General features: G+C 43.0%; 1 protein-coding gene across 4 annotated transcripts in view; it reads right to left on the bottom strand.

The window, feature by feature from the left end:
• ADGRB3 (adhesion G protein-coupled receptor B3) overlaps positions 1 to 25467 on the bottom strand; it is a 1641523-nt gene that overhangs the window by 652304 nt on the left and 963752 nt on the right. For all 4 annotated transcript variants that reach the window (XM_085610901.1, XM_085610903.1, XM_085610902.1 and 1 more), the window contains one exon: positions 5826 to 5901. In XM_085610901.1, coding sequence (XP_085467027.1) covers positions 5826 to 5901 — 76 coding nt within the window. The remainder of the gene's footprint in view (positions 1 to 5825; positions 5902 to 25467) is intronic.

Genomic DNA, 25467 nt, shown 5'->3' with positions numbered 1-25467 from the left:
GCGCATGCACTGTCTCGTCAAGAGATGCTGTATACAGTATAGTGGGGGAAGCTCCGCCCACTTTCCAGCCATATTTTTGATTGGCTTGAATCATAATTTTGGCATTCTGATTGGTGCTTGGCTTGGTAATCCTGCCTCCTGACGGCCATGTTGTTATTTTTTCCTTCCGAGGCTATCGGCCCCTTTACTTTAAAAACAGTTTGGTCACCCTTCCTCTCCCCATTCCCTCCCGTAGTCCGTGACTTTTTCAACCACCACCACCCCTCCATCCCCCTCCCGTTCGTGCCTTCTTTGATGCCAGCACTTCTGTTTAAAATGTAATAGGGCTCGCGTAAATATGAGTCCTATTGCATTTTAAATGCTTGTTTGTTCTGTGGTGGGTACATTCGTACTCGTTTTTGGTTTCGCATGTGCGCGATACCTCTGAGGCCGAGCCTGCGCCGAACACACCGTATGCCATGATTTGTTAGGAGACCCGGAAGGAGAGCGTTGTCAGTGCATTAGCCCAACTTAGCGTGATGAGAGGAGGTGGCGAAAAACTGAGAGCGGCCAACTTGCTTAGTTTCACTGTTCCCCCATTCATGCCTCATCACCGCACGGAGTGTGGGAACCTATTGCTGACCCCGCCCCTTCCCAGCTCCAAAGATCAGCCTCGGGACCGGAGACGCCGGCCCGCAGCCAGCATCAATGCGCTACAGTACGGTCCCAGGCCGGTAAGTGCTGGCCTCCGCTGCAAATGCTTGTTTTGTTCCTGCGTGCATGCAAACAGGCACCACTCCTAGGACGCCATACTTTAATTTGTTATTTCTGCCTCCCTGTGCCTTGATATTTTTTTGTACACGTGTGAAAGTGCGTGTTACAAACCAACGCAGGTACACAACTATCGTGTAAAGATGACTTTGCAATCACAAAATACGCAAAGGTTGGCCAGAATTACTAACCCGCTCGCAGTCTTATTTCGAGATAACCAGTAAAAATGATTCTCTCACTAATAAAGTGACGAACCACCTGGCTCACTTCTTCATCCCCCACCTTACCCTGACTTAGTCGCCTACTCGCTTGCCACCCGCCGACACGACCCCTCAGTGATTCCAAAACGTCTTGATGACCACCATGCACATCCTCTGTAGACGCAGGCTGACACCGCAGCCACAGTGCTCGGGTGAATGGGTGGCCGGAAGCACACAGCCACCCTTCACATGCGTGCTTTCACTACACAAATAGACAGAATATGGACTTCATGAAAACTGCGTAATAGAGATGTTTGATTTTCTCAGCCGCAGCCAGACTTGCATGAATTAATTTGCTAGTGGACCTTCAGCATGCCGTGGGTACCATTCATACCAACAGGTCTTTATCAGTTCATTACAAAAGAAAATGCAGCGATCCAGCTCGGCCAAAGGTGAGCGATTAGCCTCTTGTTTCACTTGTTCCTTTTCCAGGAAGTATAAACATTCCGTCCAGTTTCTTCTGCCCCTGCATTCCACCTACTATTCTATTTCTATCCGCCCTGCCCCTTGTTTCTCTTGAGCCCCTTCCTCGTCTTCACGCCCTTCCTCCCTCTTGCATTCCTCTTGGGAGCCCCCGCCACCCTCCATTCTGGTATGTAAACAGAACGAATACCTAAAAAGGCATAAAAGAGATAAGAGCGGAAAGCGCAATAGCAAGATAAAAGTCACCTTTCAGGAAAGGGGCGTGTTGTCAAAGGAACTGGGACGCAGGAAGCGTCAGGAGTTCTACTCCGTTAGATAACCAGGAAAAAAGGCATTCCTACACAATGGTGAGCCTGGCAACATGGGTATTATGAAATCATGAGTGCTTCTCCCACACCTTAAAAAAGCGTTTTATGCGGTTCGATCTTAAGCCAATCAATATAATTAGAAAAAAACTGTCAAGTCCCAAAATGCAAAGCGCTTGCTAATTATGAAGTAAAATGCCACAATACCGATCTCAACACTGTTTATTTATTTGAATATTCTGGCCAGCCTTGCACGTCTCCTTGCATTTAGTTCAAAGCAAATACCATTACTATTATCCTTTTGTACTGCATTGCAGTAGCTTTAGGGAAGAGGGATGTTTGGGGTGTTACACCCCCTGATAAATGTTATATTTAATAAATAGTTGGGTGCAGGAGGTTTCAGTAAGGTCTGGTAATGTGCAAGTCGGATTTGATCTCGGATTTTTAAATGCTCACTCACACACTCTCTGTTTTAAACATCTTAAGACATGGTAAAAGTTTACAAAAAATGTGTTTTAAGTGCCACTCACTATCCGCACTCCATTCCCTTTTCATGCGTTGCTTCTTTTGTAATGATTAATATTATACGTCAACGTGAGTGTTAGGCAGTTTGGTGCTTACTTTCCCTTCATGTTAAAGAACAGTAGATGTTTCGGCACCCAGGCTAATGTGCTGCATAGCTAAATACATATATGGTCCCAAAGGCGAAACCGCTTGCATTGCAAATGCTTGTTATATATTGGAATTATCTCTCTCCCCCCGCCAAGTCTCCGGGATAGGAGCGTCAAGGGCAATGGCGGTTGCTAATAAAATGTCAGCGGGGACACAGTCTATCCCTGGTGCTCGACTTCCTGTAAGTGCATTAAGGTATCTGTATCGATACAGAGCCACAGTCCTCTACTTCATCACTGGCATATTGAGGGGAAAAGTGGCTTAACCACACACCTGTGTCAACATGATTTTTCGAGGGTAGTGCCACTCCTCCTCTGCCCCATTTTACCAAATACCACAACCGTTGAGCATTATTGCTACCACAGGTACATTTTAATTCCATCCACCTATCCTCATTCCAGACTTTTTGGGGCACAAACAATAGCCGTCTTATAAGTTGATAAAATTATCTCCAAAACAGTAAGTGTTGTTCTACTGTGTCAGTCAATATAAAAAAAAAACTTCAAACAGAAAACTTACAGATAAAACTCTGCATTTGTTTGGCAATCTGCAGAGACCAGCTTGCAAAGAAAATTCTGCATACATTTTCCAGCTGTCTTGGTTGGATGAGCAGAAAACTTTCCAAGTGCGAGGAACGTGGACAACTTTCTAAACATCATGAAGTGTTCAAAAACGGAAATTTCTTGTGAAAAACAAACTTTATACCTACAACGAGAGCATCCTCTTTGATGCCATTTCCTAAAGATCGCCAGAGATTCTACCCTCTGAATTCTTCAACAAAGGATTACTGAATTGAATGCCCGTCTCAGAATGTAGATTCAGAGATACTCGTGAACACAGATCCTCATTATGACCTGTTCTATAAAAGTATCAATAGTTTGAAAATGTACATTTCACACTTAGTACACTTCAGGATTTTCAGATGTCTCTTGTTTAGTCCAGGGAGTCTAATTTTAAATCATTACATTTTAAGCTAAGCTCTAATACTGCAAAAAAAGAAACCTCTCATGTATATATTTTCTGAAAGACATGGGGAACGATTTACATCCCTTTTGTTACAAACAAGCTCAAAATGTCTGGCACAAAAACAATTATGATTCTAACTCCACTTACCCTTGTAATAGGATCATGACTGTCACTTGTAGCAGTATGATGAATTGTCTCTTGACGTAGCTTAATGTTTAGGGGTGGAAAAAAGTTGACTGTAAGGGGTGCCCATCCAAAATGAACTCACGTATTTGTGGCTATTCATAAAATTAGCATGGCGCCTCTGGAATTACTCATACAGTTATACCCAAAACTGCTTCAAAGAATTGTATTTCCAGATTGGGAATACGACGCCCTAGCTTTCAGTAGAAAACACGAAAAGAGTCAACTGCAGGAAAATGTTTTCGTTTTGGAAAAAAGAACGAATTAGATACATTTGCATATACATGTCCTCACTTTAGCATTCTGTTCGCCTAGGACAGCATCTGCCTATCTAAGTGTGGAGGAGGTGGATTATTCCCATAAAAATAAAGCTGTCACTTCCAAGGTCTTTATGATTTTACAAAAGTCACAAATCTATTTGAGACAGGTGTAGATTTCTGAATCTTTCAATGAGGATTGTGAATGAGGTATGCAAAGGTATATGTTACCTGATGCTCTGGTGCAATGTTTTATACGAATCTAGGCAAAATTGTAGTTTGTTGTGTGCATGATGCCCTTCCCATTAGCATCTATGACACATTTGGGCGCCATTTGTGGCAATCTGGCACCTCCTATAAGCCTCTTGTGGCGATACTATAAGGAGGATGCCTGATTTTACATTGAAAAACGATTTTCCTTATTACCTACTTTATTGCGATTCAGCTTGCTTAGTTTTTATGTTTCCACAGCCTTATATACTAAGGATTCCTATTCTGTCATTGGGGGATTCTCTGGCATGTGTCTGATGGAATTGTGCCTGGTTACTTTTCAGCTTCACTGTTCGGTGCATGCTTGCGTTTGTTCTGGCATTGATGTCGGGTGCGGGATCAGGGCTGTGTGACGTTGTTTTTTTTTTAACATGTTACCAATAATGTGATTAAAGGTACATCTTATCACCTAAAAAGTGCAAGCGGATCACGAGAGTCTGTGGCCGGCAGACTACCCTATATTCTATTCATAATGACACGTGGAATTTATTGATTTTGTATGTTTTTTCTCTTCTGTTCCTCACAGTAAAGATAATCTATGCAATAATATGCCCATGGTATTACTTTGTTGTTATGAGTCCCTGAACCAAATCTGAAGGTCATTCTGTGAAAATCTCTCCACTTTATGATAGAGTACACAGGAAGAGTCTAAGCAGATATGCATTGCTTATATTTGGATCATGCTTGCTAACGTGAGCCCAGCAATGTTGATGGTTACGCAAAGATTCAACCAAACTAAAAACCATATTCAGCTTTTATAATCATCAGATGCTTTGTCATTTAGAATGTTGCACTCTACTCCAAGGCTCAGAAGGCCATGGACTGTTATCCAGCTGCAGAAGAAGTCTTCAATGTTTGATGCTCACTTAGGACCTGTTTATGATGTGGCCGGTTTGGAGTTACAAGTTAAAAGGTATTTTAGGTATTCAATAATTATTAGGCACATTAAATGACTTAAATGACATTCGGTATTTACAGTACCTTGCGGATTTTGGTGCGTTAACCCTTTCGCTGCAGCGGGAATTCCGCCGCAGCGCTGGGGGGTGCGGGGGGGCAGCGCGGTGGCGCTGTGGCGCTGTGCTCATGACGGAGCCGCTCCGTCATGAGCCACGGTTGAGCTGTGCTCATGACGGAACGGTTCCGTCATGACTCCGCCCAGTTGCGTTGTCCCCCCGCACAGGCGGGGAAACAGCACGGCGTGGGCGGAGCGGCCGCCAACGGTCGTGGCATGACGGAACCGCTCCGTCATGAGCACACAGCAACCGTGGCTCAAGACGGAGTGGTTCCGTCATGAGCGGGGAAGGGGTTAAACACCAAAATCAAATTGTTATTCTCCATAAACTCGTAATAGGGCTGTTTATCGCACCTGATAAATAACATAGCCCGTGGTATCATTATTTAATAAGTGTGCTAAATACCGCCTACACTCATAATCAGACTGAAACAATTATAGAGCCCCTTTCTCTGTGTTTTAGATGGAAGGGTTGACAGAAACGAAAACATTTAATCAATACATAAATTAATAGATATATAATTCTATAAACCAGTACAAAACAAAATTGTCTCTAGAAGTCTATTTTAAATGGTGAATGATAAAAGCACATATTGTATTGTATTCCACTTCTGAATGAAGCCGACATATCGGGTGAGAAAAAAGAATGATATCAAATTTCTTGAAGAGCATCGATGCAAATTCAAGTGAATTTATGAAGCTCAAGAAATGTAATATGACCCCTTACCTTAAAGTGGGGAGAAGCATTCCTAAACTTTTGTAGATCACTGCTCCAAGGACATACACAATAGATTCATCTAGTTCTAGGAAGAAAAGGGAAATACAGAGAGCATGAGCATATTTCGCTGTCAACAATTCCCCAACAAATATATGAATGTGATATAACATTTGCAATCAATTGTGAAAATCATTTGTCTTTAATTTGCATCTGGGCGTTCAAAAAGAGAGCATGCCAATGTCAAGAACAATGGTGGATATTTGCAGCACCAACATTTTTTATATTTTGCCTTCCAACGAAGCAAATAAAACAACAAACTATCATACATGACTTTTAGGACAATGTAGTTCCCTTCAAAATAATTATTTATGAATTGCTTTTGTATGGTGATGCCGGGCGGGGGTGGGGGTGGAGGCAATCTCCAATTTATCTTTGCATCAAATAGTGGGCAATACAAGTCATTGAAAATGGAATGGGGAATAACATTTAGACCCAGTATTACAGCGTATATTTCGGACCTATGGAAATGCAGAATACAAAACGATGTGGAATCTATACCCAATGACCATCACACAAAGGGCACTTATCTGATGCATTTAATTATTAATGCAATGGTCTCTGTGAGTATGACCCGGAAAACAATCAATCAAATGCTTAAAGGTATGTCCACTTTTTTAATGTCTGCCATATCTATCATTTTTCCTACCCTGTATCTGAGCCTACCCAGGGTGTTAGGTAGATTCCTGTCTTCCCAGGCCTCTGTCCTAGTGGGCAAGTGAGTTTCATACTGCTATAAATTCTTGTCAGAAAGTGGCTCTAGTTAACCTAGTTCAGGGTTCTCCAAAGTTGGTCCTGGAGGTCAAGATCCATGCAGGTTTTTAGCACATCCTCATTTAGATAAATGTAGTTATATTAAAAAGCTGGCTTGGATCCAGCCCTCCAGGATCGACTTAGTAGAATCCTGACCTAGAGGAACAAAACATCCCATTCTAGTAAGATATCCACTCTACATAGTTCTACTTGTTTTACATTTTTCCTCCTTTACTTAATATAGGGACACATGTTTTAGGGCTTTACCACCAGGGAGCTGCTTGTATAGTCACACAATGGATACTCTAAAAATGCTTAAGGTTTGGAAACACTCCAGTGATTGCAGATGCTGTGCACTCTGTGTTGTTGTTGCTGTTATTAGTATGACTTTAGGTAACTGCAGTGATTTGAGGGAACTGTTATAGAACTTAAGTCATTCAGTTTGTAAATCAGTAAACTTAAAGGCTAATCATATTTTTCATAAATCAGAACATCATATTTTAAAGATCCTGGAGGATAAGTGTTAGACTTGCATCTATGGCGTGGCTTTCCCTGACTATTTGCCTCTACCTCCTGTATGTTTTTTGATGCTGTGCTGGATTTCGTTTTTGCTAACTTAGATGCTTTGGGTGCTTTGCCACTGTTGATCAGTGTCAAAGTGCAAGTGCTCCCTGTACAAATTGTACAAAATGCTATTTCAATTGGTTATCCATGATTGGCATATTTGAGTCCCTAGTGAAGTGCACTGAGTGTGACCAGGGCCTGTAAATCAAATGCAACTAGTGGGCCTACAGCACGGATTATGTCACCCACATAAGTAGCCTTGCAAAGGTAACTCAGACGTGCCACTGCAGTGTCTACGCGCATTTGAACTGCCATGTCAACTTGGCAAGTGCTCCCACTTGCCAGGCCCTAACCTTCCCTTTTCTTACACATAAGACACCCCTCACGTAGTCCCAGGTACCCCAATGGGCTAGGTGGATGTATGTGAAAGGTAGGTACTGGTGTGTGTGACATGTCCTGATAGTGAAATACTGTCAATTTCGTTTTTTACTATTAAAATGCTATCTGTTCCATAGGATAGCATGGGAGATACTATCCTTACAACATCTTAAAAGTGTAACTTCCCATTGTTACAAGATAGAGGTACAAAGTTAAGGCTCTCTGAACTCGGAATGTATTAAAATATCTTTTAGTAAAGATGGATTTTAAATTGTTTGCTAGAAAATAGCACTTTTAGAAAGTTAGAAATCATGTCTTTCTTTTTCCATATTGGATGCCATTGAAACACTAAACTGACACCAAGAGGGTTAGGAAAAGCCGCTCTGGCTTACAACTTTGGACTGGTTGAATATTGATTTGTTCTACCTTTATTTGTGTTCTCATGTTTACTAATGTGATTTAATTTGCGATGCGAAAAAATGTTTGGATAGGTTTGCAAGTCTTTAGGTATCACTCGCTGTCTCAAAACATTGAGTAACATATGTCAGCATGTTAATATGTCTTAATTGATTCACAGGTCATGCTTATTAGGTAGAATGATCTTGTGAAAAAAGTAAAAATCAAAAAGAAATACAACCACCTACTTTTTCGATTTCTTCTTTATAGATAGAGGCCCATGGTGATTGCAGATAAGTTAGAAAGTAGGCATTCTGTGTGCCTCTGCCTGGTTGTACATTTACTGTAGACAGCCACAGGGGGTGGTAGGTGTGCCTGGCCCTTCCTAGATGACTCAAAGCTGAGCTGAATAGACCTTGGCTGCATTTAGAGTAGTGGGGTGAGTTTCCCTCGTGCCTGAATAGGGCCCTTGCACGATGCTATCTCCACCCCTGTGGTCATACTGCACCAGTGAGGACAAAACTGGTTTGGGCTGGGCTTAGAGATCCTGGTACAAAGAAGAACGAAGACAAAATGGGATATAAGTAGTGGACCTTAATCCCCAGAGCGTCAGATCACTTCTGGACTCAAGAGGAACCTTTGCCTAGGAGAAGAGCTGGAGAGCTGCCCCTTTGCTGTGTGGGTTTGGCCTGCAGTTGCTGCTTCTGCTAAGGATAGGACAAAGACTGGAACTTGCTGACAAACTTGCTTGAACTAGAATCTCCAAGGGCTTGTGTGTGCTGGCCTCCTGTTCTGAAGTCTCAGTGACACAAAGACTTCAACCCCAGCATCCCTGAACACTACTGCTGAGAGTTCTGACCTGCAAGGTGGTGCCTTTCCAGTTTTGGGTCTCTGGAGGTTGTTCCTGTTGCTGGGAGCTGGAAGAAACCTAAAAGAAGCAACAAAAGAAATCTCTGATGCTGTCAGTGATGCTGCTGTGATGCTGCGATCTGCACCGAGGTTTGGGGCATGGCTTGTGAAGTGCATGACACACCTCACTACCTGCACCGCAGCTCCGACGCCTGTTGTCATCTGCCGACGCCTGCAGTTATCGGCTTTCCTGATGCCAGTGCTCACACCAACTCCATCACTGCCAGCACCTGCATCCAGTTATCATGGCGCCGTTAACCACCAAGATTAACTCCACAAACTGCTGTTGTGGGGGTTCCTGAGTGCAGTCGGGCTCTGCTCCGCTGAGGCACTAACTCTCTACCCTCCCTTTGATCTACCGACGTCCGGGCTTTGCTCCGCCGGCCGGGAAACTACATTTCCCAGCAGCCCCTAACTGGCGACGCTGTTGCTGACCCGTTCATCTGCACCAGGAGGCGTATAAATCTGCGTGTGGCCCGAGGACTTGGTGTGCTGCTGTGGGGGTTCCTGAGTGCAGCCGGGCTCTGCTCCGCTGAGGCACTAACTCTCTACCCTCCCTTTGATCTACCGACGGCCGGGCTTTGCTCCGCCGGCCGGGAAACTACATTTCCCAGCAGACCCTCACTGGCGATGCTGTTGCTGACCCGTTCATCTGCGCCAGGAAGCGTATAAATCTGCGTGTGGCCGCTCGTCCCACGAGGACGCGCGCGGGACAACCCGGGCTAAGCCCGGGCAAAGGGCGGGCCGTCTGAGGCCGTCGGAGGCCGAAGGAGGCCGGGCTGGCCACCTCCCTAAGCCTGGCCGGATGTGGGACATATGAGAAGTGAAACCATTTGTACATTTTGCAGTTTGTGTACACGGGCCGACAGTGATATTCCAGAACTAAAGGTAGGGGGAGGCTTTAGTAAAGTAGCTGAATATGGCAAGGCGCCGAGCCAAAGTACCAGCTGATACAGCATGTAACACTATTGATACATATTTGGTAAAAGCTGTTAGCGTCCTTACCCAAGAAATAGATCGAACAGAAAGACGATTATCTATGGGATCAAGTGTACCACAACCAATAGATCAAGGAAACCCTAGTAGAGCAACTACACATAATAGCGAAGTGGCCATAGGCATGTCCACCACAGATGGAGTTAATATTAACGACAGCACCCAGTCTAAAATTTCGAATACTCCTAGATTGTTTGACACAGATGATAGCTCTGTTCCTTCACTATCCCCCTTGGCTAACCCAAAAGGTGCACGGAAAAAAACCACAGGGCAAGGCAACATAACGAGGAAAAGGGGAATAAAATTACTTCCAATGGAGAATATGGTCACTACACGCACAAGGGCTAAGCAAAACTCTGCGGGTACACTTAACATAGAAGCAGTCTTTGATAAATTAGCTGAGCTGATTAGGTCCTTACGTGAAAAAGTGGATAACTTGGCTAGGGAGGTTCATAAATTAAGAGGTTCCATTGATAAAAATGGGTTGCATGAACTACAAAGAGCAGGTGTAGAAGCAATCATTATACCAGAGGGTATTACTGAAGGAAGTACTGTTCAACTAAATATGACCAAGAATAAACCTTCCACGGTTTCCACCACAATCACTAGTAGCATTCCTGTTAGCAAACAATATGTTACACGTCAGTCCTGTGGAGGTCCAGTCATAAGTCCTCAATTACCTGTGGGAGGAAATTCAACAGCTAGTATAAATCAGGGAGCACAACGTAATGTAAAAACTACACCTATAGAGCAACTATGTAGGGATAAGGAAGTCCACACAACAGCAATAACTACTAGACAGTCCCCACCGTGTATCAATTTGCCCCCGGAATGCAGTGCTTATGTGGCAGTACTCGCTAACATACCTAAGTTAAGATATGGGCAAGTAGAGAATCATGATTCACTAAAAAACAAAACCCTCCACTGGTTGGCTAACAACTGTAATTTCCCTATGGAGGGGGCTAACCAGATTATATTAACACAAAGGGTGGGTTGGGTAGGCCCCCTCAGGAAAAACTTTGAGGGGGATTGCGTCATAATAAATTTCAAATCTTGTTCATGGGCCAAAAACACCCTTAAAAATGCTCCACTACTATCGGCGTGGGAATTCAATACAACTTTATTACCATTAGGCTATTTTTATAGGTACCTATTGGAACCCAGCCATTCATCCAACAATAACTCTGCAAATCACTTGAGACAATGTTCTAATTTTTCTATACCAACATACAATAGATTCAAGGCCTTCGAATCTTTGAAGGATATTGATTGACTTAATTTGCCAAAAGGTACAAATCAGGATAGCTGTTCTATAAGCCCTATAACGAATGTAACACCCGAAGAACGTAAGGGAGAAAAGAGATATGGCAACCAGGATACCTGCCACTTACTTAGCGCAGCACTAGCCGCACAAACACCCACTGCATTTAAACTTAACACAAACGAAGTTGTTAGCACAATAGAGGGACTGGTACCCATCAGTACACCAGTCAAGTTATATATGAAAGATACCTCCTTATCCACAGAAATTCCTGTAGTAGTAAATAATGGATGTGTAGCTGCTAACTTAGACCTGGATTCGGGTTATAGTGTTGTTACCTGGAATATAGCAGGTATTAACAGAAAACTGGATACCCCATTCTGGAGGGATTTTATAACTACAGGCTATGATATAATATTCCTCCAAGAAACCTGGCGTAAGGAGCCTATTTTTATCGAGGGTTATACCTCGTACTGCTTGAATGCAGTTAGCTCAGTCGCTGGTAGGGCTAAGGGAGGCTTATTACTCCTAATATCAACTAAACTTAATACTTGCAAAATTAGAAGTTGCACCTCAGTGGATATTTACTCTCAGGTGTTACGATTAGAATTTAACAAAGGAAAAGATTTACTATTGATTAATTTTTATAATAATGTCTTTGGTGCTGACAGAGGTAAAATCCTAGCCCCGTTGGAAAACGAAATTGAGAGGGCTCTGGCGTTATCATGTAATCAGCCCATTATCTTATCGCCTGGAGATTTTAATACTAGCCCATGCCCTTTTGCACTGAGTTTTTTGTGTGGGACTAGAAGGGAGAGCGGAAACATGGAAGATGTTGACTATTTACACTTCCCACACTGTACCTATGGCACAGTACTAAATAACATGATAGCAAAGTTTGATCTGGAAATGCTTAGTTGCACGAAAAATAGGGAAAATTTCAACTGCCCAACTTTTAACCCCTTCGGTGCTCATGACGGAACGGTTCCGTCATGAGCCACGGTTGAGCTGTGCTCATGACGGAACAGTTCCGTCATGACCACGCCCGCGCAAGATTCCGTCAGCACAGCGGCGGAATTTGCGCAGCATGGAAGGGGTTAAAGGGAGAAATGCTATTACTTACATTGACCACATTCTGCTCTCCAATAATACCGCTTACTCTAACTTATGGGTCAATGAGCAAGCGTTAAGCGACCACAATAGCATATCTATAATATTACAATGCTGGGGTAATAAACAAACAAAGGGAAACAACTGTATTAATAATGTCGAAGCCGTGAGACCAAATGGTATAAGGATTAGATGGTCGAGGATCGTCCCTGATAAAATACATGAGGAGGTGATAAGAAAATGTAGCAAGGAGATAGATTACTGCCTTGGTGAGGAAGTTAATCCTAATACCATACTCACTAGCTTTTTTAGGATTAATGAAACAATACAAAGCCTGCTCACTAAGAAAAATAACGGAAAAAAAGAAATAAATTCAGGATGGTTTGACAAAAGTTGTACCCGCACCCTACATGATTTAAAACAAGCTTTGAGCACCAAACCATGTAATTCCACTAGTATCAAAAATTTCCGCGGTGTCTATAAAGTAACTCTTGCTAATAGGAAAAGGGACCTTCAAGAAGAGGCCTGGAATGACCTTAACCTAGCGGCAGATACAAATAATAGCAAACTCTACTGGGAGACTATAAATAGCTCCTTTTAAAGAACAACAGAGTGTCTGAAATAACCTCACACGTAGATTGCAACTCATGGACTGAACATTTTTAAAATATTTTGAACCCTGGTAGGCTAGTTTTAGATTCTTCAATGTATAACGACTGTACATGGCCAAGGTTACCCCTAGAAATAAGTCTAGATGAGATATACGAGGGAATAACTAATAGTAAAGGAGGTAAAGCCCCTGGACCAGATCGGGTCCCACTGGACCTATATAAAACTGAGTTACATCTGTGGGCCCCTATTTTGACTAGGCTTTTTAACGCATCTGCGGTGGGACAGATACCTATTTCTTGGGGCCAATCTTTAATTATTCCCCTTTTCAAAAAAGGTTCCAAATCTGAGGCAAGTAACTACCGTCCCATCTCTCTTTTGGACTCCTCAATTAAAATAATGAGTAGAATTATGCTAAAAAGATTAGAAACCTGGGCCATGGACAACACAATTTTTCAAAGGCACAATATGGTTTCAGAAAAGGTCTGGGGGTATTGGAACAGTGTGTAAATCTTGACCTCCTTATTAATAAATACACAATCGCTAAGGAGGGCAACCTGTTCCTCTGTTTCGCAGACCTGAGCAGCGCTTTTGATCTAGTAGATCATAAAATTCTATGGGAGATTTTATTAGAACTAGGTGCCCCAAAGGAATGTGTATATTTTTTAGCACGGCTCTACTCAAGATTGTCATGTAAAGTTCGTTCTGGACCCTCAGGGGAATTTACACCATTTTTTAAAGTTGCCAGAGGAATCCGATAGGGTTGCGTTTTAGCGCCCTTTTTATTTTCATTATTTATTAATCAAATTGATTCTATCTTAAGTCAGCTACCTTCAGATGCCCCTATTATAGACGGGAGTGCTATCCCGATCTTACTATATGCGGATGACGCTGTCCTTTTATCGCGAACACAGGTTGGATTACAACGTCTTATTGATAACTTTGTGTTATTTATTGAAAATAGAAAATTGATAGTTAACAAATCCAAGACTTTCGCGATGATTTGTGGCAAGAAAGTGAAACCGGTTAGCACCTTCTATATTGATAGAATTAAGATGCAAACGGTCAGTAGGTTTTGCTACCTAGGAATAACATTCTCCGGAGATGGGAAATGGGCAAATGAGGATGAGAACGTGAGATTGAAAATGAGTAGAAACATCAATAGCATATTTAGATTCTCCGCCAAATTGGGGCAAAGAAGAAAAAAGAAATGATGAATATTTATAACGCCAGGTGTGTGTCATCGGCACTATATGGGGCGGTAGTGTGGGGCCATCATTGTGTGAATCCTTTACAGAGCGATGAAAATAAGTTTAAAAGAAAATTATTATGTGTTCCCCCCTCAGCATCAATCATGTTAATTCACGAGGAAGTGGGTATAGAATATGTCATGGATTTAGCTGCATTACGCCCATTATTACTCTGGCGTTCTATTTGGTCTAAAACTGAAACATCCTTTACACAATCAATCATTAAAGACTGTCTGAGGCTTGACCATGCATCACGTATACCCTGGTTGAGCTATATTCTCCATTGGTTTAATCTTCTATATGATTGTAACATCCGCTTAAGACCAGAAGCTGCAACGCTGATATCCAAGACAGATCTAAAATTTAGGTTTTTATCATATAAGAGAGCGGCCAGAGAGAAGCAGTCTAGAAACCTACCAACTGTAGTATTTTATTATGATCTAAATTTAAATAAAGGTTTTCAGACATATTTTTCCACTGTAACACGTAATTCTCATCGATTTGTTCTAACCCGTTTAAGGTTGGGGATTGTTCACCACTTAGTGCCATTCCCGCATATGAGAACTAAATCTAACTCTATGTGCCCTTGCGACAATATTTCAAAACAAAGTTGCTGCCATTTTTTATTGTTCTGTAAGTTTTATTACCATTTTAGGAAATTTTATCTTAAACCTATCTTTTTAAAATATAATGTTCGGTCCACTAAAACAGCAATGAAGTTATTATCATCCTTAGGAAGTTTAGATATTTGTTTTTTTACTGCATCTTATGTGTTAAAATGTGTAACCATAAGGAAGTCAATAATTTGCCCTGTGTAGTTTTTATTTTTTGCGCACTTTGCACTTTGTCATGTACTGATAGCAATCTTTCTGTACTTCTAACCTTGAGGAGTCTGTGGATGTTTATTGCACTTTAATAATGCCTTCATTGCACTTTGCATTTCTTTGCACAGCTAATATACATTTGTCACTTTATGCGGAATTTGCACATTGCCAAATAATGTTAATGGAACATTTGCTTGGCATTGAAAGGGGCTAAATTTGTACATTATTATGCATTTTGTTCATTGTATATGGCAACCTTTTGCTAGGAAAATTAACCTCTTTGTGACCAAACTTTTTTATTGTTCTGTTCTGCTTATATGGTTGCATTGCACAAACCGAATAAAGCTTTTTGAATTGAATTGAACTCCACAAACTCGCTGACTTCTCACCACCTCACCGGAACCCACGCCTCACCGCTGACGCAACTGATTTCCCCTGTCCTGGATTCAACATGTCACCTCATCACAGACACAACGCCTCACCTCCTTCGTGGCAGCCAGGGAGCTGCCCTTGACCTCGGCACCAAAGTCTCACCTCCCTGATGCTGTGCATCATCATAGACTTCATTTTCCAAGGTACTGCTTGTTTGGGAATCCGTATGACTCTGTGCCCGATGCCGCACGCCTTGCAGTCGGCGACGTGCCTTGAATTTAATGCTTTTTTTTTTTAAACAACCCTTACAAGCTAGTCGCAATACTGATTCAACATACAACAGAGTAACCCTGGGCGCAAACAAGGCAATCGGCTTGTTGCACCGTTTCTACTGCAGGCTAGCTTGGTGTGGCAGGCTGTATCTCTGAAATGTTGTAAATACTTTTTGCCGCCACCTGCTTTCAAACTTGGACTGGTCACTGTTTGTTACACATGTATTGTCATTTTATTGGTTCTGTACCTGTTAACTGTTGAATGTACGTTTGTTTTCCATGTTTTCGTGAATTCTCTTAATTGAGTCTTTTTCCATGTTTGACATGACGTAAATGTTGATCATATTTTTCCAAAATGATCTAACTAAGAATGGTGGAATAAAGACACCAAAATCACATTAGTTGCCAAAGTGTTTTTTTTTAAATATCCTTGAACTCGCACACCCTAAAATGTTCTTGTTTAAAACCATTGTTGAGGCCTAGTTTGGGTGTTGTAACAAGCCCATCCCCCCTTTTTTGAAAAAGAAAATTTTTTATTTATTGCTGTCACGATGTCGTAATAGCCCTAGGTGGACCTGTTTTTTTTCTACAAGTTCTATTTTTGCAATAACTGTTCTAAAATGGTAATTTGATACATGTAGGGTGTATGTTTGTCATTTTTGTTCTTGTTGACTTTAGATAAAGATACTTTATTTTTCTAAACTGATGTGGTGTCCATTTGTGGTGTTTTCCCTGTACTACTGTTATACATTGCCTTCGAGAGAAGCCTGTCGGCTCGTGCCAAGCTACCAAGGGGTGAGCAGGGGTTATCTAAAGTGTGTATCTCCCTTACCCTGACTAGAAGCAAGGGTCCCTACTTGGACAAAGATATATACCTCTGGCAACTAGAGAAACATGGTTCTAACAATACAGTTAGCAATAATAATGGCAGCAAAAAAAGATAATTAAAACTACAATTGAGGGTTTAAGTTTACTGGAGCTTATGCCCTCCACCATGGTACTAATAAGACATTGACAACATTTGAACATTTCTTTCCAGAGTATGCTGTGCACTTTTCTCTAGAGTTATAATGAGATTTACACTTGTAAACATTTTGAGGCTAGCTGTAATCAAGGAAATGCCATGTGTGTAAGAGAACAGTGGAAGAGGGGAAAACAGCATTCTTGTTCATCAGACAAAACAACCTAATAGACCCCTGAGATGTGAAACATCCTCCTGATAGATTCAGAGACGGTATCCACTACCTCTATAAATGGAGAGGGTGAGATTTCCTTTACTGGGGTGGCAAAGTACTGACCCAAAAGTTTGTAATCAAACAGAATTACAGATAGCGGGGATTGTCGCCTGGAAGTAAAGACATAGAGAAGAAACTCGGGAGAGGTGTCAAGCATATGGAAGTATACATGGCAGCACAGGAGCAGGATCCCTTGTGCATTCCACAAGAACAATGCTAACTCTTCACCTATAGTTGGCAGGCTTAGACAAAGAAAGAGAGGATCAATATGGCACATATACAGGGTATTTTGAGCATGCTAACACCAATCTACCACATGTGGATATGGTGGAGAACACAATGAATGTCCAAAAGGAAATCATGAATGTTTGACATTCATGTTTGCTTTTTCATGAAGAAGTTTAAGAATAGAGTAAAACTAAGAAACCAAACAGAGGATGCCTCCCGGAAGTGAATCACTTGTTCTGAAAGCTTTGAGATATCTGGATAATAATAAGAGAGTCATCTCCTTTGATTCATCAAAGGCAGAGAAATCAAACTACAATGTGGGAGTGGCTGGATTTCATAGAGGGTGTAAAAAACTCTGTGAATGCTGCCAGCCATAGCCATCCTAACTGTAACTATGACAGCCCGAGTGATCCCAAGTTTGTCTGTTTGCTAAAAAGGGTTATCTCAGCTGAAACAAACATAGAAATCTGGAATTTCAAGGCAACACAACTTAGTAGCTGACTGAATAGAAAATGTGAACTGCCCTGCCTTATAGAGAGAGACAAATTGAATCTGCTTGCACTAGCCAACAGAAAACAAAATGTCTAATATGTCATTTATGTAATGACAACTCTAGGAAATTGGGTTACTAGTTAATGGGATAGAACCATGCAGCAACCACATTCCTTGTCAGGGTTAAGTTACAAGCAAACCCCAAAATAACCTGTGCTCAACCCTCCAGTAGCTTACCACAGAGCAGTCAGGCTTTATTTAGAGGCAATGTGTAAAGCATGAATGAAGCACTTCAAACAGTAATAAAGTGAAAACACAACTCAAGAAAAATCAAACACAAGATTAGAAATATGGGGTACATTCCGATAAAATAAAACAAGATCAATTGACAAAAATCCAATCAGTAGGACCGGACATATTCAATTTGAAAGATTTCAGTGAATATAGCGCTAAACAGCAAGAAGCACCAACTGCGGTATTGTGGTCGCGCAGGACTGGGAAAAAGTTCAGGCTGACCACAATGGAGCACGGGTCAGCTGAAACAAAGTAGCTTAAATACTGGTTGGGGAGTGTTGCAAGGTCTCCCGTCGAGGATGCTTCACACAGCTGAGGTGATGTGAGGTCCAGGTTGGAGGTGTGTCGCACAGCGTCGGTTCTGGGGAGCCGAGAGGCTGCGGTGTGAGGCTCTGAGTCATGAGGAGGCTGTCGACGAATGGGCTTTGGGTGCAAAGACCTGCTCCAAGGATGCTAGTTCTAAAGAAGCTGTGGGGCTTGATTTGTGAAGTACTGCATTGTCATTGAGGCTGCTGTCGATGAGGGGCTTGTGATGCGAGGGCCTGCATCGATCATGCGTCACACAGCGGTGGTTCCAATGGGGCTGAAGGCTGCAAGGGCGATTCAAAGTCCTCGCGCTGGGAATGTCAATGCAGCAGAGGTTGTGTGTTGGTTCTGCTTTGGTTGTACCGTGCAGCAGAGGAGATTCATCTGTTCTGCTTGGTCCACTGATGGTCTGGCAGAGCAGATTCAGGCACACTTGCAAGGGCCCAGGACTTGGGTGGCACCACTTGGAAGAGGCAAATTTACAGTTGCAGTGTCCAGGTGCTGTTTACAAAAGACTAGCCCTTGAAGTCACTCTTGTGGTTCTGGTTAGAGGTTCCAGTCCTTCTCACCCAGACTAAAGGGCTGCAGATCAGTACAACAGGGCAGCAGTCCAGCAGATCAGTACAACGGGGACGCAGTCCAGAAGAGTGGCAGTCCTTTCAGCAGCTCTACAGTCCTTCTGCCTGGCAGTCTTCCTCAGGTCTAGAAGTGGACTGAAGAGTTGGGATTAAGAATCCAATATTTACACCTGGCACCCAAGTTATAGTAGAGGAAGCTTCTAGCGCTTTCTATCACCCCCAAGGTGTCAGCCATCCTCTTCCTACTTGTACTGGCCCCAGCTTGCATAGGGTCACAAAAGACTAGTGATACACCTTTTTGAGAGTGCTCAGGCACAGCCTCTGTGATTTGCAAGTCTGGTAAGTGACAGCTTCTCCCCCTCGTTAACTTAGAGTGACCTATCATGTGAACACCTAGCTTTCTTTTGTCTCACTGTCTGTGAGTAATACACAAAGGCCAACTGCCAGCTACATCTAGTAATGAGACCCAGGATCAGGCAGCAAGCACCAAATGGTTTGGACAACTTTCTAATAGTGGCATTTTTTTTGAGTTGTGACTAAAAATCTGACTTAACCAATAAAGAGGGCTTTCAGTTACAATTCTTTAGACACCATGCTCAACCTGTCCACCTGCTCCCAATTAAAAGTTATCACTTATTTAATGTAATAATGTAACCTCAATGTTATCCTATGGGAGAGGCAGGCTGTGCAGAAGTGGAAAACACATTTAAGAGTTTTTCACTACCAGCACATGTGAAACTTAAATGTGTGTCTCCCGTTTTAAATACACTGACCACTATCTAGTAGGCAGTCCAAGGCCTACCCTAGGGGTGACATATATGTATTAAAAAGGAAGGAGTAGGTCTGGTGAAAGGCTTATTTTGCCAGGGCGACATGGCAGCTAGGACTGCACTCACAGGCTGCAATGGCAGGCCTTAAACATGTTTAATGAGATTGTAAAGTGTGTGGCACAATCAGTGCTGCAGGCCCACCAGTAGCATTTCATTTACAGGCCCTAGGTACCATTTAGCTAGGGGCTTATGTGTAAATTAAATATGCCAATTGGTTATAATCAAATTTAGCCATGTTTGGAGGAGAGTGTTATGAGCCCCAATGTACCCCAACATAGGCTTAGGTAGCTGCATGACCTTTAACCTACATTTGTTGTACCATTCTCTACATAACGGCTCTGGCGCTGACCTTTTACCTAGTTATGTGCCGAATAATATTGTGTGATTTTCTTCAAAAACTGGCCTCATTTATTATGCATGAGGATTGTTAGAATCATATCTTAACACCCTGCCTAGGACATGCACAGCAGGATTACCATATCCTGTATAATAACTCTGTACAAAAGTCACTGCTATCGTCATCCTTGGGCAACAGGCCCATAGTACCATTACACATCTAGGTAGAAACCCTGAGGGTACCTTATGTATAAAAGAACTGCATCTTCACTGGGCAACCAAAGGAGAAGCTTCCACGCTGACACTAGACGCTGAGGTCCCAGCCTGCGGAATCGCCAGCAAGCAGTAGTCTGACGTCCCTTGCGGGGAGTCCAACTTGAGACCAAGACGGGGTCCTTCATTCTCTCCCATCAGTTAATGGGGTTGGCTCTTTCCTAGGGGGATTCTTGGTTTTACACCCACATACATGCTAGGTACATTCAGGTACACTTAGATAGGGTTTGTATCTTAGGAGTACACTCAATTACTGCAATGTATCAATATGCCTGCGCATATTTACTGTTTTAGCACCATGGTGACATTCTACCTTTTATTTACTCTGTCAGTGCTTGTAATCTTATAAATCCGTTTCTGTCTAACAATTGTCACAGCAAACAAGTTTTAGAATGATACTGCTTCAATACAATGCTTATTGAAAACGTCCCCATCGTTTATTCTGTGTATCTCTCCTAGACTAAGTGAGCCCGATTTACTGAGCGAAAAGTACTGCACTGTTTCCACAATCCCTGAAGGATCAAGGGTTTTCATGTTGGATAGTTGCCAGAAACGATTTGCTCCTTGGTAAGGATAGGGGGCTTAGGGTGGCACTGTGAGCTAGCTGTTCTAAAGGCTAACATATCCTTTGGGGGTATTTGGAATCAGTCTGGACACCAATCCCTTAGTTTATGTTCTCTAAGCATGCAGATCATTTGTATTATTAGGAACTACACGAAAAGAGAGCACCAACACTTTAGCAGTGGTTAGCATTGGTAAAGGGCACAGAGTCCTAAGGCCACCTAAAATGAGAACAGCAAAAATAGAGGAGGAAGGCAAAAAGTTTGGGGATGACCCTGCAGAAAGGGCCAACTCCAACATCAACATTTCTAGGGTTTTGTGGGAATGATCACTTGTGACAAATTCCATTATATTAGATCATGGGCAGCTAGATTTGTGTTTTCACCACCTGGACAAAGCGCAGAGAGAACCTTACAATAGCAAGTGCAAGTGGCAGTTGGCTGTACCTGTGCCTGTGAACATAAGGTTCATGAACGCTTTAGTGCACATGCACTTTGAAATGGGTACATGTTGTACCCATGAGGTAAGAATCCCCAGCCGTGGGGCTACTTTCATTCTGTCGAGTCTTATGGCGTCCATGCATTATTGTGCCTCACGATTCATCATATTTTAATACCTTTTTATGTAATAATGTGTAACTCTGTTTTTATCGCTAGGCTAATAAATGTATCAGTATTGTTTGATCTATTTTGAAAGGTTTTAATTAACTATCAAATAAAGATTATATTATATTATTCTCTAAGGAGGAGTTACACGGCAATACGATAGAAATTTCACTCATGAAGTCCGATTTGTTAAAAGTGAAGAGAAGATTTATATTTTTGCAAAAGGTTTGCACAAAACTTTCTAGAAAAATGCTTTCTATTAGTTCGTGTATTTTTCAAATAACATCAACCTGACTTCTTTTGTACGTCTTATATACCGCTAACCCACATGTCGACTAAATAATTCAGCAGCCGCGAGGAACAATTATTCTTTGAATTACTAGGCACCAGCCTATGAGGCACGCATATTGAAAGTGGGCCTATTCATAAGAGACCACTCAGGCTGTGCCTCCATCCTAATGGCATACATGAATAACTCACAGATACTTTTGGTTTGATAATCTGGCAATTTCAGTAGTATTCGAAGCAATGCCGGGCCTCACTAACAAATCCTTTTCAACTGATTCTCGGAGAGGCAGGCACTTTCACAACAGCCATCAGCAGAGGGTAGGGGCACATATCAAACTATGCGCACATATGAGGGAAACAGGCCCCGCAAAATGCAAACAAAGTGACGGAACCGAGAATCTGATAAGTTACTCAAAAAAAGGGTGATATGTTTTAAAGATTTAAAGAGAGTTATTACCTGAGCTACTTTATACGGTTAGCAAACCTACTCCTATCTACCAGACATGACCGTCATCACATGGGTGTAGATCCAACAAAAGATGAAGCTGAACGATTGGAAAAATAATATGCCTCGAGCTTACGGTGCAGAGGCTCTCACAGAACTGGATGATTGATTTTAGACTTGGGTACAAATGAACTAACAAAGCACTGCTCCCTAGCCACTTAGCTTTGCATGAATATGTCCTGTGAGCAGTGCTTTAAGTGGGGAAAAAAAACTGGGGGTGCTCTAAAAGGGGCGTGGTTAATGTATTGAAGGGGCGTGGCCTATCCGAGTAGGGGCGTGGTCTAAATCAAAATAACTAGCACTGTGTGCTTAAGAAAATCATGAAGTCGCATCCTCTGTCATTACACACTGTAAATAATGGGGGTTTTCTCTACCCAGTGTAATGACACCAAAGATGTCCTTTTAAAAAGCGCAGATCATTTAGCGTGACTGAGTGCATAATATCACACCAACAGTATGATTACTAAAGCAGTAATGGAAAAGCACTTTTTGAAAATGAATGCTGCAGCCACGCCAGGAAAAACACCATTGCCAAGTATCTATGATCATACTTAGATTTTCGCTGCCTAATGTTTCCAGTGGCCTCGGACATGGAATCTCCTACTATTTCGGGCCGCCCCTTTTCCACTGCAGGAAAAAACGGTTCAATGTTGTTGGCAAATAAACATTGCAAGTGTAAGCATATGAACAATATAGTTGTTACACAACTGCCTGGCGCGGTACAGTCCTGGTCAGGAGGCATTGGCTTAATGTATATGTTCCTCAAATCGTTATGAGCTTTAGGTCAGAAGGTGACACAGCATATTTCTTTTGTAGAGAAGGGACCTGAGTGATTAGGCTGTTCATTATGGCTTCAGTAATCGCACGTCTTAATCTTTACCTGCCTGCATGGTGTGATCCTTGGCAAATGACGCTCAATTCTGTCTTCTACAGTCGTGTCATAAATGTAGTAAAAAGCACAAATGCTCCAGAACAGGTGTTTTTGTAACACCTTTTGTAAAGGGTGGTTCTACTTTAAAAAAGAATACGTACGGCCCAGTTATGCTGAAAGAGCCGCGGCTTCCTGCCTTTGTATTCATTGCTTCTTTGTGGTGGTGTGTAATGCTTGCATACAAAGCGATGACCACGTAGTTCCAAAAGTTTGTCAGCCGTGCACCATGCAAGCAGCATTTTCAGTCCTGTTTTCTTCATTGTGGGGCCGGTGTTCATCTGCTCGAGTCCCATCCCCCAGCTGACAGCTGGTGTAATCCTCGGCATGGGTTGGTGCTTACAATTAATTCTGGTGATTGTGCAGGAGGAAGTTTGTTATGTGATCCCTAACAGTGCAGCAACAGTGGGCAGAGTCTGAGCACCGGCAGTTTTTTTTGGGCCCTCAAAACGGGTCCGAAAAAAAAAAAAAGTAAAGAACGGACTACCTTTAGTAGCCACGAAAATAGAGCCCGATAGAGACCCGTTTCGAGGGCCCCCCAAAAAAACTGCCGGTGCTCATACCCGGACAGACCCGGCCCACTTAAAGCCCTGCCTGTGAGCAGACATAATGATCCTCAGTTGTACTACTATAGGATGAATCAGACTACATTTAACGGGTACAGTGATGACCACATTGCAGAGGCGCAGCTAGAGCCAAATTTCGGGGGTCTCCTAAAAGTTTCGGGGGGTGGGGATGACTCTTCCAGCAATATGCAGAGTGGAGATGCAGGGACTCTAAGAAGGGGTGAAAAGCAGCAAAGCCTGTTTAATAAGTAAATGGTCTTTTAAAGACCTGTGAAGAGGTGCGGCTGCAAGAAGACAGACGCCAATCCCACAGCAGCTAAAAAACGGTGTGTGTGTGCCCGGGAAGCTGTCTCAGCCAGGCTGACACACACAACGGGAGGGAAGGGCTGAAGCCCTTTGAGCCCAATGGGCATTGCGTGCCTGCCACATTGACATTTTGCTTGAACTTACTCAAGTTAATTAGGAAACGTGACACAATAGAGCAGTGGCAGAGCAAATATCCGTAAACCAAAGCAACACATCTTGCAGTGCTAATTTACACATTCCTTAAATGTACCCACTTTGGTAAAGGTACTAGAACTTGGCCTGGGTGGAGCTTACAGAGTTTGGGCAGTGTCCCAGATCAGTGGGCAGGGGGGTTGCGCGTCACCCATTGCACAGTGCGCTTAGTGAGGCGCAATGGCTCCTAAGGTGAGACGTATTGTAAAGCGGTCCCGCACGTATGTTATGTTGGAGGCTTTAATGCAACAAGTTCAGGTTATGGGGCAGCCCCTGACGTGATTGCAAGACAAAGTTGATGGTCCGGAGGGGAGGGGGAGGCCCAGGCGTCCTATAGTACCTCCTAGACCGTTCTCTCCGCCTGTGGCAAAAAGGAGTAGTCCCAAGTCAGGCAGTAACGGGCCCGGGGGTGACACAGGGAATGCCCTTAAAGAGAGTGTACCCAACCTGCTGTTCCCACGCCAGACCTGCTGGGTACCGGAGAGACTCTCCCTATCCCTGAAGTACCAGTAGGGACACAGTCACAGGCCCCAGGGGTTCCTCCTGTAGGGACACAGCGACAGGCCCCAGAGGTTCCTCCGGTGGAAGGCACGGGGAGGATTACGCCAGTCCAGCCAGATATTCTAGCCAACCTAGCGGCAGTATTGCCATGGCTGGAGACAGTGGGGAACTGGCTGCCAGCAGCAGGGGCATCAGGCAGCAGGGGCGATGTTTTCAAAAAGGCAAGACAAATAATGTCTCAGATGGGGAAGGCAAAACCAAGTGCAGAGCCGGTAGTATCGGCAGAAGGGACAACGCTGGCAGTACCAACAGGAGCAGAAATACCTGGGGGCACAAGACCGGTGATTGGTGGTGGAAGTCCAGCGGCGGTGGGCACGCCACCGATCCCAGAAGTACAGAAGCCAGCTGACGCTGCTGCAGCAGATATGATAAAAACCCTGCCACCACTAGGTTTGGGAGAACTACGTTCGTCTAGGGAACAGTTGGGGCGGCATTTGTCTCAAGAGACAAAGGAAAAATATGGAATGGGGTGTATCTTAAAATGTTTTCTTTGTTAATAGACGAGGCAGACAGGGAGGAAGATAGGAAAAGCAAAGAGTGGATGCTCCCCCGGGAATGGGCAAATGCGGCTATGAAATACAAAGTTGAGGAAAATTTGGCAAATTGGGTGCAGGCCTTTACCATTTACACAGCAATTATGCTGGATCGTTTCCCGGAAATGGGGTCAGAAATGGCGTGCTACCAGAACAGGATAATGGTAGCGCAGGCCTGGCAGGTGGGTGATGGTTGGAAACAATATGATAAAGAATTTAGAAGGGCAAAGGCCCATGACCCAACTTTAAGGTGGAATCAGACAGACATGTTTATCCATTTGAA

This window comes from Triturus cristatus, chromosome 6, assembly GCF_964204655.1.
Source record: "Triturus cristatus chromosome 6, aTriCri1.1, whole genome shotgun sequence".
Classification (NCBI taxonomy): Eukaryota; Metazoa; Chordata; class Amphibia; order Caudata; family Salamandridae; genus Triturus; species Triturus cristatus.
Note: the sequence above shows the minus strand (reverse complement) of the source record. Positions and strands in the feature narration are given on the sequence as shown.